This window comes from Aethalodelphis obliquidens, unplaced genomic scaffold (genome assembly GCF_003676395.1).
Source record: "Aethalodelphis obliquidens isolate GAN/ISIS:26980383/991018 unplaced genomic scaffold, ASM367639v1 scaffold7, whole genome shotgun sequence".
Classification (NCBI taxonomy): Eukaryota; Metazoa; Chordata; class Mammalia; order Artiodactyla; family Delphinidae; genus Aethalodelphis; species Aethalodelphis obliquidens.
Genome location: NW_020837951.1, coordinates 17,876,408 through 17,890,870, shown reverse-complemented (window position 1 = coordinate 17,890,870; position 14,463 = coordinate 17,876,408). Strand labels below are relative to the sequence as shown.

General features: G+C 50.0%; 1 protein-coding gene across 1 annotated transcript in view; it reads left to right on the top strand.

The window, feature by feature from the left end:
• The window catches only part of PAPPA (pappalysin 1), a 208,784-nt gene that overhangs the window by 20,468 nt on the left and 173,853 nt on the right, over positions 1–14,463 (top strand). The window contains exon 2 of the mRNA XM_027105071.1: positions 11,230–12,292. Within this exon, the coding sequence (XP_026960872.1) occupies positions 11,436–12,292 (857 nt within the window). The 5' untranslated portion in view covers positions 11,230–11,435. The remainder of the gene's footprint in view (positions 1–11,229; positions 12,293–14,463) is intronic.

Sequence of the window (14,463 nt, the reverse complement as noted above, 5' to 3'; positions counted from 1 at the left end):
CAATCATAAAATATAATTATGTTTATTTAGAGAGGAAGGAAAAAGTCCCCAGGGCCCATGAAAGTCATGATCCCAGCCTGAATGAAAGGAATTTGCCCAAGATCGACAGTACCTTAGTGGCAAATCAGGACAAATGTTCATGTCTCATCACTCCCGATTTAGAACTCTTTTCCCTGTGTTTAAGAAAAGCCCTGGAAGTGATTTCACCACAGTCTTCTTTCACAGATGAGAAAAGGAGGCCAGAGAAAGCACGACTTGACTCAGGCCACACAGCTTAGTCATATAGCAAACGGCTTTCCCGACTTTTGTTTCATACTTTTTATTTTTGGGGGTGCATCGGGTCTTAGTTGCGGCATGCCGGAATCTTTCGTTGTGGCGCGGGCTTCCCTCTAGTTGTGACGCGTGGGTTCCAGGGCACGTGGGCTCTGTAGTTGGCCGCACGCAGGCTCTCTAGTTGACGCTCTCTAGTTGAGGCTCAGTAGTTGTGGCGCGCGGGCTTAGTTGCCCCACCGCGTGTGGGATCTTAGTTCCCCGAGCAGGGATGGAACCCGCGTCCCCTGCATTGGAAGGTGGATTCTTTACCACTGAACCACCAGGGAAGTCCCCTTTCCTGACTTCTCGTTGTTCTTTTTAGTATTTTACACAGCCAACCTAATGCCCACCCACGCCAACCTCCTGTTAGATGGATGGAAAATTTGAGGGCCAGGAAGTAGAGGGGCTTACCCAGGGTCACAAGGTTGCCTATCCTGCCTCCAAGTCAGGACTGTTATTCCAGTATTATAAAGATGGGTCCGAACCTCAACATCTTCAAATTGGGTTTCTTCACAAGTCTTGGCATGTATTTCATTTGTTCATTAATTGGTTCATTCACTCACTCATTCATCCATTCAACAAGTGTCTATTGAAGACTAATGTCCTAAGCACCCTGTGAAAGCTCTAGATTCAGAGTGGTAAACAGATATGTACTCTTTACCCTCTCAGAGCCTCACTTTCCCCACTTGTGTGAGAAGAATCACAGTTTCTTAGAGAGTTCTGGGAGAAGCAAATGAAATAATTAAGATCCTTTGTACACTTTAAAACTCCAAAGAGTGTCAAGAATGCTTCCTGTATTGTTATAATTGGCAGAGTGTATAATTAATATGGAGAAGATTAAGACATTGACTGTATGAGGAAATAAATATTTAATTAAAAAACAATTTCTGCTTATGCTTATCCATACACAACAGAAGACATTGGTTAAGCATCTGGTTTTGGAGTCAGAGAGCTGGGTTCTAATGCTATTTGTGTTGTTACAAGTCAAATGACCTTTGCCCCAGTCAATGCAACTCTGAGTCTCAGTTTCCTCTCCCATAAAATGGGACCAAGAGAACTTATCTCGTAGAGTAGTTATAATAATCCAATGAGATGACGCAGATAAAGTTCTGGGCTTTGAACATGACACATCATCAGTGGTGGCTCTGTTTATTTCTCAGTAGGTTCATGTGGCTTGGAGTGGCATTAGAACAAATCGGAGTGATGATCCTAGGGATAATGTAAAGAAGCAGGTGTGGTAATAATAGGTCTCCCTGATTGCATAGTATCAACTCCCATTGTATCTATGTTGCCTCAACAGAAGGACTGGCATTAGCATTAGGGAACAGCAGGTCTCTCACCAGAGAGTATAGCTCAACGCCTCGAATGCCTAGCCAGGGCTTGATACGGTGGATGCCCCGTGAATATGTGTTGAAAGAATCGGTGAATGGGTAGATGAACACGTCAGGCAGGACTCGGGGATTTTGATTTATGGGAAAGAAAAGCCAAGGACTGCACGAGGGAAAGCCTCAGACAGCTCTAGGCTCTCTTGGGGTCAAGGGTACTGAATAACTCTGTGGGTTCCTGCAATCCAGGTCCTGCACCACTGGGTGGAAAGGAAAGGGAGCTGATTCTGGCTCACGCTAGGTGAGCACTGAGAAATGCCCAAAGGTGCAAAGGCCTTCTGCAGGTGATCAGAAGTTCTCTGATTCTGGAAATATGCACAGTCACTTGTAGAGATGTACAGGTGATTCAAGCAGGAAGTTGGGTGGTAAAGGCCATGTAATGACTTTTAAGGGAAGCTCCAGTCCCGACTATGCCTGATGCCATGAATGCGAAGAGTAAGGGCTTGGGGCTGCTGTGAGGTGTGAGGGTGGCAGGAGGCTTCGGTCTTGACGGTTTTCTGGGAGGCAGTGCCGTTGCCTCTTAGGGTTGGTGAGTGAGCAGGGAGAGCTTGGAGGTCCTCAAATCACTGCAAAGACCGAAGGTAGGCGCTGTTCTCCAGGGCAGCTCCAACATCAGCACCGCTGAGTCCACCAGGGGCTGATTCGTGCGACAGTAACTTTTGACGGTGAACAGATGAAGACGCGTGACTCTTACTCATCCTCCTGTCTTTCTGTCCTCTTCATCCTCTACCCCCACCTCCTCCTCTTTCTTCTTTGTCTTTTTCTCCCTCTCCTCCACCCACTTCCTTTTTCTAAGTTGATATGCACCAATTTCGATGACACTGTGTGAAAAAGAGAGCGATGAACAGGTCTGTATTCCAGAGGACAGTGTCGGAAAGGTTAACGTTTAACGGCACAGAAGAAGGGGGAAAAAATGTTCCCGATTCTGAGGAAAACGAACAGCCGTTTATTATCAAAACCAATTAAAAAAGTGTAGCTAACATTTATCATGTGCTATGCAAATGAGTGTTTGTATTCTCGTACTAAATCCTTAAAATGTCACTACGCCTTAAGTACTGTTATTATCAGGGAGGTGAGGGGGTTTTGCCCATGACTACATAGCTAACAGGCAGCAGAGCTGGGGACTGCACGGTACAGTGCTTAATGCTTGGTATGTTGCCAGAGCCCACGTGCCAAGTCTGGGTACATTCATTATCTCATTAGTTACCCCTACAAGCAGCAGAGGTAGGTAGTATCATCCCCATTTTACAGATGAGAAGACTAATACAAGGAGAGATGCCTTGACTTTCCCAAGTCACACAGCTAGCGAATGGCAGAGCCAGCATTTGAATGTACATTCATTGGTCTCTAAAACGCTGACCATTCAGTTTACACAGAGCCTGATTCCATGTGAGCAAAGGAGGCCGACTGGCGAGGAAAGATCCAGAGGGAAACACAGGGGCACCTTGAGCCCTTCAGAGCACTTTGCCATCCCAGGCACGTTATATAAGTCTGTGTATTAATACAGCAAATGGATTTTTAGGAACCCTTGGACATATTCTTGTTAACCTTGCCTTACATCTGAATGGCCTTAAATAGTTTACAAGGAAGTATGCGTACATTTATCTCCTTTCTCTCTCAAAAAAGACCTTTGAAGTATATAGGATGAGACTTTTTAATCCCTGGAATACACATGGGAAAACAGGCTCAGAGAGCTGAATGAGCTCATCCAAGGTCACACAGCTAGTAGAAAAGTGAGTGTCAGGGGGTTTTCAGGTAATGGTTCCCAGCAGGGAAGAAAAAAGAACACAGGCAGAGGGCAGACACGGATGCTACCACGGACGCTGGTCATGCTGTTCCTCCTGGACCTGCAAAGGCAGATGTGGCCCCACCTATTCACCTGCACGGCCAACGCACAGGAGGCGCCTGAGCTAATCCTGACCTTGTGAATTGCTCCGAAGGGTCACCCTTGATGCTCCAGCATCTCTCGCACCAGGAGACAGGGATGTCCAGAACTCAGTAGAGTGTGGCTAAGCCTCCAGCCAGGCGTTGATGGGTTTTATGCCAAGCCCCCTCCTTCCGCTGAGCCTAAGAGCAGGTCCTTTGAGCCAAGGTGGGCCTGGAGGGGTGAGGATGCCCCTCAGGTGCCCACCTCGGTGACGCCGCAGCCCTCCTCTGAATGCCTGGTGCCGCCGAGTCCTCCAGGGTCGTTTCGGTGGTCCCCCCCCCCCCACAACTGAACCAAGTGCGGGGACCATGGGTGTACTTAACCCAAATCTGTCTGTTTTAATCACCCTCCTCTAGACAGATAAAAGCTTTCCATAGGATTGCTCTCTCAAGCATTGCTCTGTGGCTTTGATACCAGCCATTAAATCATGGAAGGGAAAACAAAATGAAACCAAACAAAAAAAGGACCAGCTCCAACCTTTAGCTTTTTATTTTTTTAGCCTCCTGAAAGAAACCAGATTGTTGACCTAAATTCCCCCCTTTCATCCCCACATCCTCTCACCTCTGCTCGTATCCCCCTGGCTGGTGTTCCACAGCTAGTGGACCCCCGTAAGTTGGAGGGCCTGAAATGGCCTTCCTTTCCCTCCTCCCTGCTCGTCCATTACCTTACATCTCCCGCAGTAGGAACCAAGGCTGGGACGTCTGAAGGACTTGCGATCTCAGAGTCACAGGGAGTCTGAGATGGAAGGGACCTTTGGGGCCATCTGATGCAACCCTCCTATTTCACAGGCAGGGTTTGACGATGCCCTGGGAGGGGGGGGTGCTGCTTGCCCGTCGACCCACAGCAGTGAAGTGGCAGAGCTGGAACACAAGAACCTTGACCGTGGGCTGAGAGTTTTTCCCATTGAAGGAAAGCATGCTGGAAGAGAGCTCTGGCTTTACAGTCAGCCCGCCTGTGATCCAGTCTCTCTAGCTGGGATCCTCGGAGGGAAATCACTTAGCTTCTCTGCACCTGTTTCTTTCTCTGTCAAAAGAATATCAGTAAAGCCCACTTCACCGGTTTATTATGAGCACTAAATGGGCTGTCTGTGCTTAGCAGAGAGACTGCTACCTAAAGGCGTTTAGCAAATTCTTGTTATATTATTATCATTACAGTTGTCCCTTGGTATCCACAGTGGATTGGTTCCAAGACCCACCACAGATACCAAAATCTGCAGATGCTCAAGTCCCTTATATAAAATGGCATAGCATTTGCATATACTCTACACACATCCTCCTGTATACTTCACATCATCTCTAGGTTACTTATAATACCTTATGCAATGTAAATGCCAGTGCACGGCGAGGTCCCCATAGCTGAGGTCCTGCTCATCTGTGGGGGAACTGAACTTGAAATCAGGAGTCTTGAATTTCAGTCTTTCCTACCACTTAGTGCTGTGTGACCTTGGACAGGTGACCAGACCCCTCTGAGTCTCAGTTTTCTCATCTGTAAACAGCACCTATTATACAAGGTGCTGTGAGGGTTATGTAAGACACCTTGGCCCAGAAGCAGCTATGTACATGCTCAACACACAGCAGGGGCTTCAGAAGTGCACATTCAAGCTGAAATACAGAAGCATCGCTCTCTTGTGAGGAAAGTTTCCTGTGTGGTGACGACACCACCCATTTTTGTATCCTCTTAATACACTTTGCCCTGCTCGCAGTAGGAATCGAGTTAAGTTGAGGCAATGTGTTGTAACCAAGAAGGATTCTGAACTGGGCACGAGGCAGTGAAAGATTTTAGAGAAGTTTCAACGGGAGAGCTTAAAAAACTTGTTGAATGGTCCTATAGTTCGCTAAGGTTACCATAACAAAGCACCACACACTGGGTGGCTTAAATAGCAGAGATTTCTCCTCTCACAATGCTAGAGGCTAGGAGTCTGACATCAGAGCGCCTGCAGGGTTGGATTCTTCTGAGGCCTCTGTCCTTGGCTTGTAGATGCCCATCTTCTCCATCCTATGTCTTCATATTGTCTTCCCTTTGTAGCTGCATTTCCTCCTCTTATAGGGACAGCAGTCATAATGGATTAGGGCCCACCCTAAGTGACCTCATTTTAGCCTAACTATCTCACTGAAGACCCTATCTCTAAACCAGTTCATATTCTGAGGTACTAGGGGCTAGACTTCCAACATATGAGTTTCGGGCGGGGGGGGGGGGGCACACGTTTCAGCCCATAACAGATGGAAAAGAAGATGGCAGGCAGCCAGGCGTGTGACGGCAACCTCGAAGAAAAGATGAAGAAAAAGAACATTGCAGTACAGAGCCCGGACATTGGCACAGAGCTGGGTCAGAAACCAACAAGCAAGGAGGCTAGTGATGGAGGTTCAGTTGCTGAAGGACAAGGCCAGGAAGGCATCTCAAACTCCAGATAGACAACCAGGCCCAGGCGAATCTTGGGTCCCAGTGACGTGCGACAAGCCAGGTAGAACAGATGAAGCACTGGTAATAAAGGACCACTGATTCTCAGTCCATTTCTTTTAGGTCCAGGCAGAAGAACGACACAGAAAGCAGCCTCCTGGCTTGCAGTTCAATTCCACTTGCTTGTGTTGGCGCTGCTGAACTTACAGAAGTATTTTTGGAGGGGGGGCGTGTCCTCAAACAGCCCACAGTAAAGTGTTTGGCACTTAGCACTTAATGCAGTGATGCGATTAAGAACCTGGGCCTGGGAACCCTATGGACGCAGATTCTAAGCTGTGTTGCTTGGGACAAGCCACTGCCTTTCTGAGCCCATGTTTTCTCTGCAGAATGGGCTGCGTTGATAGTTTTGTTGTGAGGATGAAGTAAGAGAATTAAGCACTTAGTAAGCACGGGTGCTTAGTAAGTTTCTAAACAAAGGGTGATGTGCTCTTATAAGGAACACAACAGTAGAGAAGTGTCCTTCCTTCCCTCCCTTCCTTTATTTTATACTTTCAGTGACAGACTCTATGGGGCACCTGCAAGGTACCAGATGCTGTGTTGGATGCTGGGCATTTAGAAATGAACCGAACAGACATACTCAGGAAACAGACATTGAATGCGTAATTAGGGAAGTGATGAGGTTTTGGACCGGGAGGAGGAAGATTTATCTGTACCCGGGCTGGAGTGCTGCGGTCACACAGCACTGCCCTGGGGTAGTGACATTACAGTGGCCCTGAGACGGTGACCCCACGGCCCATGGGATTCTCCCAGTATGGCCCTGGCATAGGTTTTGGGAGACTCCCTACAAGCCTTCTGCCTTTGGACTTGCCTCCTTCATACATGCTCTTCAACTCGGGGGTGAGATGAGACCAGAAAGAGGCAATAAAAATAAATAAACATCAAGCTTCGGCTGGAATATGAAGCCCTTTTCCCAGGAAACCCAGCTGCAGGAAGATAGGGACACATTAGAGAGGCCAGCTGACCAGGGTTCAAGCAACAGGTGGTGGTCACGAGACCCAGGGCAGCCCCTTTCCTGGTCTGGGCCTCTACTTCTCCATCTGTGCAGGTGCCCCAGTCACCTCCTTGGCTGGCGAATGGGCTCTGGCACTTTCGCTGCCTGCCGCTTCCATGTGCTTATAGCTTGGAGGCAGGTTCATGCTAATTCGATGTAGATGGTGTGCAGGATCGCCTGTGGCCTTCCGTCTCGCCCCCTGCGGATGCATCCCCTGAGATCAACCTCTGGTACCACACAGACGGTGCCGACTTCAGACCAACTCCCACTGTTTCTTTCACTGTGTCTCTCTGTCTTCCTGGAGAACCATGGGGAAGGGTGGCGTGGAGGTGCGGTGGGGTTCACCTGTGTCTTCCGAGGGCAAACGCTGTTCCTTGTCCGGGATGGAGACACACAGGGCACGGTCCTCCAAGCGTGCAAAAACTGGCAATGACACGAGGCGTCCGATTCAAAGCAACACGTGTTTTTGAAGCGTCTCCTGCTCACAGGGAACCATTCTAGCAGCGAACAAAAGAGCTCTTAAATTGTAGCGGGGCGATCATGTACTCCTAGCCCCTCCTTTTTCAGAGAAGGGAAATGAGACCTGGCAGCATGAGAGGTGGTGTGACTTGTCCCCAGGCAAGGTCATCCAGCAAGCTGAGCCCAGATCTCTGGTCCCAGATACCCCGTTCTGGGCTGGTGATACATCAGTGCCTCCCTTGCAGCCCTCTGAAACGTGACTACTGTTGATTACGTTATTTTTGTACAGAAATAAATCCCATTCACCACTACACCCCACCCCCATCCCTCTTGAAGTTCAGTGATTTCCTTTCACCACTAACACTCCAGGTAAATATTTCCCTCTGAACTTCTGAAGCCGCTGCTTCAAGGTCCTCATTTCCCTTAATGTGCTTCCTCTTGGTTCCACTGAAAAGAGAGAAGAGAGGGTTCTCTTTGCCCTTCCTCTCTGCTTCCTGGGGCTAAGCCACCTCTTGGTCCTTCGCTCCGTGTCACAGAGTCTAGCCTTTCTCACTGCTACCCTCTTATCTCTCAGCTGCAAACGGAGGTGGCCAGAGCCCGGGTCCCCAGCCCCCGGGAAGGTCCTGAACCTGAGGGCACCCTACAGATGTGTAAACAGTTTACCTTGCTAACCCAGCCAGCCGCCTTCCAAAGGCAACAGGAAAACCAGGACTGAGAGAGAGAGAAAGAGAGAGGGAAAAGGATCCTGTTTCAGATGTGAATTTTCTCATTAGAAGAATTTTCTGTTTAAGGGGGAGGGGTTGGCCAGGGGAGGAAGAGAAGGTGAGCTGAGAGGTGGGATGGGGGGCCCAAGAGGGGGGTGCTCCAGGGGCCTGTGCGCTCCTGCTTCCCGTGGGCAGCGGCAGACCTGGGGGAGCTCATTCCAAACCTGGAGACAGAGCTTTGGCCTCGGTCAGTGGGGAGGTAGCTTTTAACATGCAGGCCTCATAATAGTAGCAAAGCCAAAGGGGGTTTATGATTTCTAAGTAGAGTTTGCCAGTGGATTTGAGGAGGACTTGTGCTTTTCTGAGCCCTCATCCTACCAGCTCTTGATATATCAGTCAAGATGCCTTTAGGGTACCCTCTCTCTCTGGTGTTTCTGTATTTTGTTTTTAGTCATTTTCTACTTTTCATCCTTGACATCACTCCCAGACCCTCCAGCCTCTTAAAAGTGAACTCCCATTTGGACAGCCACTGTATGACAAGGGTAGTAGAGCCACTGTGTCTTCTAAGTATGACAGCATACGTAAAGAGAGGTACAGCTGAGGGAATTAAGATCCACAGAGGTGCAGCGATCTGCCCCCGATGTACGGCCGGTAACTGCTGTCATCAGAATTACCCGGAGTCCAAAGATCCTGCTCTTTCTCCCTGACCAAGAACACACTCTGTCTTCTGATTCTCTCTGTCCTTTATCCAGGGAGACATACATCAGTGCCTTTGATTCTGTTTGTCCTTTTTCTCTTCTCCCACTCCGTTTAGAATCATTCATGTGCTCATTCATGAGACACTTGCTGAGTGCCTGCTGTGTACAAGGGAATAGTGCAAGGTTCTGGACAGGGTACAGATGACCCAAACAGAGCCGTCACTCTCAAGAAGCATCCAGTCTAGGGGAGACTCCAAAACCAGAGAACAAGTGTCTAGTTTCCAAAAAGTAGAATGAATTCAGAGGAGAGAATGATTGCTCCTCAGAGGACCATCAGGGAAAGCTGCTTGGTAGAGGTGGTTTCTGTTTTAGCCATTGGGAAGCTTGGGAACAGAACATCAGACTTAACCAAACATGTGGGGGGAACCTCATTCAGTCCCCTCCTTTCCCAGGTAGGGAGCCAAGACCCAGAGGAGGTACTTAGTGCTTCGTCAAGGTGTGAGAGCAGGTTGATGTTGGAGGAGACCCTGGCCACGACGTGAAGGATTGTAGGACAGGAGTGGTGGTCCGAGAGGTGTAGGCAGACTTCTACCGTCTATGTCAGCTGCTAACAGAGAGAGTTACACAAATTCTAAGGCCCCAGTGACCACAGAGGAGTACAGACTGTGTGGGCCTCCTCTACCGATTTTGCTGGAAGCCGTCTGTGCTCACTTCATGAGCGCTAATGGCAGGTGCACACTCAAAGTTATGGTGACCGCAACAGTTCTCCAGCTGAAAGTAGGGACTGTGCTTCTAAACGAGCATCTTTTATTCATTCTCCTGTTCCTCTCTTTCTCCTCCCACCTGGCCTCATACATCATCCAACACTTAAAATACACTCTTAATTAGAAAGTCTTTCCCATCCAACTGGCTGTCCATGCCAAGGACACTGGGTGTATTCCAGAAAGACTGGGAATGGGGGTTGGTGAGTATAAAAATAATTAGATCCAGAGAGAATCTGCTAAGTGACTTCCTGAGGTTCCCAGAGTAAGTCTAGAGATGTCTGGCTTGGAACTTTCCCAAACACCCAACTAAACCTTGGGACACCCCCAGGCAGGTGGTTTGATCCAGATAGATCCCTGGTGGCACTGATGAGGGAGAGGGAGGTACCATAGAGTTAGTCCCTGGGACAGTGGACCCAGGGTCCGATGGATCTGGGATCCACTTACCAACCAGTTGACCTCAAACCCATCCATCTCTTTACTTCCTTCAATTTCTGTTTCCTCCTCTGTTAACATCAGCACCTTGGGGGTGCTACACGGATTAAATGAATTAATGCATACATGGACCTTAGCACAACGCCTGACCTGCGATAGAGGCTTGGAAGATTTTACTTAATGAAGGCATCCCCAACATCCTTTTATGTTAAGAGGATGCTTTTTATTTTTTGAAATATTAGCATTAGTGTTAGAGAAAAGCAGGCTTGAATTGGCTCTCAGGAAATTTGTCAGTGACTCTACGTAACCTAACAAATGCCTTCCGTTCGCTGGGTCTCAGCTTCCTTACCTTTCGAGCGAAGGAGTTGCAAGTGTTTAAAAACCTTTCCAGCTCAGATAGTCCGCCTTTCTTTGGGGGTGGATGTCGGGGCTAGCCAGGACTCCTGTTACAGTTAGAAGCTTTACTAGTAGCTTTGCAGCCCTTGACCCTCACTTCTCCAGGGAACCTTCCCAACAAGCCACCACCGCTGATCATTGATGAGTGCTGGTGGCTGATGTGCGCCCAAAGTTGCGGTGACGGTAGTCAGAGCTGTCCTTCTAAATGAGCAGCTTCTATTCATCCTCATCTCTTTGATTGTTCTCTCACCTCTTCCTCTCACCACCTATGTCCTTCTACACTTAAAATACGCTTTTAATTAAAAAAGTCCTCTTCCCCATCCAACAGTTTTGCAAAATCAAAGGTTTTCAGATTTTAGTTATTATCACTGCTGTTTTCTTTAGCTCAAGTACCTATTCTGCAAACAAATATCTTTCTTGTATGCCCCATACTCAGAACCAAAAAAAGTGAAACCACATGGGTTAAAGTTGTGGCGAGAACCTCCCAAAGGTAACTCACCTGTGTTCTCCCTTCCTCTAGCCCTTGCCTTGCCCTAGAGGTGGTCCCAGAGGTTTGGCTAGTCACTGCCAGGATCCCACTGAGCACGGTTTGAAAACTTCCTGGTCTAGGACATCCTGATATAAATTTTATCAGAGAGAAATAATTTGCCCTCCTCCTTCCTCCATCCTTTATTTATTCATCTTTCTCTTTTGGGGCCGCATAGGGCTATATGACAAATGTTCTTATGCCTCACGTGACCGAGGATGGGTCGTGGGCATTCACACCGTCAGTGACCAAGGCAACAGAGACCCACGCTACTTTTTCTCCTTGAAGACAGACCGGGCCCGGCAAGTGACCACCATCAATGCCCACCGCAGCTACCTCCCAGGCCAGTGGGTACACCTGGCTGCCACCTACGACGGGCGGCTGATGAAGCTCTATGTGAACGGTGCCCAGGTGGCAACCTCTGGGGAGCAGGTGGGTGGCATTTTCAGCCCACTGACCCAGAAGTGTAAAGTCCTCATGCTGGGAGGCAGCGCCCTGAACCACAACTACCGGGGCTACGTGGAGCGCTTCAGCCTGTGGAAGGCGGCCAGGACGCAGCGCGAGGTCCTGCTGGACATGGAGACGCGCGGCCTCCACGCTCCTCTACCTCAGCTCCTCCTGCAGGAGAACTGGGACAACGTGAAGCGCGCCTGGTCCCCCATGAAGGACGGCAGTAGCCCCCGCGTGGAGGCCAGCGGCGCCCGTGGCTTCCTGCTGGACACGAGTCTGGAGCCTCCTCTGTGCGGGCAGACGCTGTGTGACAACCCCAAGGTCATCTCCAGCTACAACCAGCTGCCGCGTTTCCGCCGGCCCAAGGCGGTGCGCTACCGCGTGGTCAACCTCCACGACGATGGCCGTGAGAACCCCACGGTGAGCCGCCAGCAGATCGATTTCCAGCACCGGCAGCTGGCCGAGGCCTTCAAGCACTACAACATCTCCTGGGAGCTGGAGGTGCTGGAGGTGAGCAACTCATCCCTGCGCCGCCGCCTCATCCTGGCCAACTGCGACATCAGCAAGATCGGGGACGAGAACTGCGACCCCGAGTGCAACCACACGCTGACGGGCCACGATGGCGGGGACTGCCGCCACCTGCGTCACCCCGCCTTCACCAAGAAGCAGCAGAACGGGGTGTGCGACATGGACTGCAATTACGAGCGGTTCAACTTCGACGGCGGGGAGTGCTGTGACCCCGAGATCACCGATGTCACCAAGACCTGCTTCGATCCCGACTCTCCGCACAGGTAAGAGCCGGACTCCTCCCTCTTTTGATCCCTGCGCGGCTCCCGACGCCCAGTGGGGTTGCGGGAATCTTCCAGTTCACCCAGAAGATCGACCAAGTAATCACAGGGACTGTGCCCCTTACCAGCATATTTACGGAGCGCCTCCTGTGGGCTGAGGGAACTCTTAGGACCCTTCTTTGCGAGGGGCTCAGGGTCTGAACCGGGCCACCTGGGCTGAGGGCACATATCCGCGTCATAAAGAGCCGTGCTGTCCAGTGCTGTAGTCACTGGCCACGTGTGACAGTTTACATTTAAATTAGTGAAGATGAAATGCAGTTTAAAATCCAGTTCCTGAGTCACACCAGCCACGTTTCAAGAACCCAGTAGCCGCCCGGGGATAGTGGCTACCACACTGGACAGAGGGATAGGACCGCTTCCGTGACCGCAGAAGGTTCTGTTGGGCAGTGCTGGTCGAGCTGGGATTGGCTGGGGCCAGACAGACTGGGTTCAGGTCTATTTCCTCACTTTGTGACCTCTTACAAGGTATTTCCTCGTCTGTAAAATGGGAGTCAATGGTATCTACTTTGTCAAGCTGCTTTGAAGATTGAATGAGGGCACGTAAAGCACATGTCTCTTCTAGGGGCTAGCAGGTTATATTACCTCTTAATAAGCGTATGTGTCGTTTCTTGAACAATGAAAGGTAGCATGTGCCGTGTGTACAGGAGGTCAAAGAGGAACAGCTGACTTGCAGCCTGAATATGTTGGGGAAGGCTTAGGTACAGTTGGACACCGGAGATCAAGTTGGGGGAGAGAGGAGGACACTCAAGGCAGAGGAATTTCATATACTGCTGAGAAGAGGGCGGGAAGGGGAGTCTTCTGTCTAATGCCTGACTTAGCCTCTGCCTCGCGCTACAACTCGGACCAGCAACCCCAAAGAAAGACCCAAGGGGGAGCCATGGGTGATCTGTATTTGATGTGGGACTCAGGGGAACTAGTTCTAAGCCAGAGAGACAGTCCATATCAACTTTCCTGATTTCCCAGATTCACGCTGAACTTTTCCATTCTGTCCAACTCGCAGGACCCTGGACTTGCTGATGGCTCGAGCACATTTGCCGACCTCTGCAGGTTTTCTGCTGACTCTCCTCTTTATGTCTCTCTCACAAGAGCAAGGGCCTCCCATGCATAGACAAAATACCTATGTGCAAAGGAATGATGATGCTGGGAGGAGAATGTCGTGCCTGGCACCAAGCCACAGAGCACGTCAGCTCAGCCTCCTGGCACCGGGCGGGCCCCTGGACTCTCACCTTGGCTCAGAGACAGGAGCAGCCCATGTGGGAAGAAGCCTTGGTGTGTGGCCAGTTCCTTCGAGGTCACAATGCACTTTCATCTCTGCTCTCATTTGGGCTTTGACAGAATTTGATGAGGAAGCCTAGACAGGGTTAGCATTTGCATTTGACTGATGGGGAAATAGAGAGCCTTGGAGAGTGAAATGACTCGGCCACGGTCCCAGGTCAGGAAAGTCATTTGGCTAAATCACAAATGCAAGCCTTTCGAGATTAATGCAGCGTGTGCGCTACTGAGCTAGACCCCAGGAGTTAACTGGTGTGCCCAGGCAGAGTGGGCGGGGGTGAGGCCTAGGGGCCAGGAATACTGGAAGTCATTCACTTATTTGTACATTTATTCATTCATTCGTTCAGGCAACAAATGTTTATTCAGCACCTACCAAGTACTAGGAAGGTGGTGGGTACCCTCATCCCTGCTTTGCTGAAGGAAATCCGGGATTCAGAACACGGAAGGGATTTACCCCTTAGCTGAGGTCACTCAGCTAATAAACAGAGAGCTTGGATTTGAATCTTGGTCTGTTGACGCCAAAGCTCCCACTGAAGGGTGGGGGTGGTATTTTTAAGTCCAAGGAACAGTAAGAGGCAGAGTCAAAGGACAGGGCTGACGGGCAGGGTGGCTTTCCTGAAGCCTTGGGAGAAAACTGCTGAGTATGATTGAGTCAGGACCAAGGGCAGCTGGCCTTTGTGGCGGGCACTCTGTGCTTGGATGCTGGGGCCACGGGACCCCAGGTCCCAGATAGCTCACAATCAGCAGACAGAGCTGGCAGGCACCAGCGGCCTCGTCGTTTCTAAGTCACGGGGCCCCACACCTAGAATGTCCGTGAGCAGCCATGTGCCAGCACTCTGCCC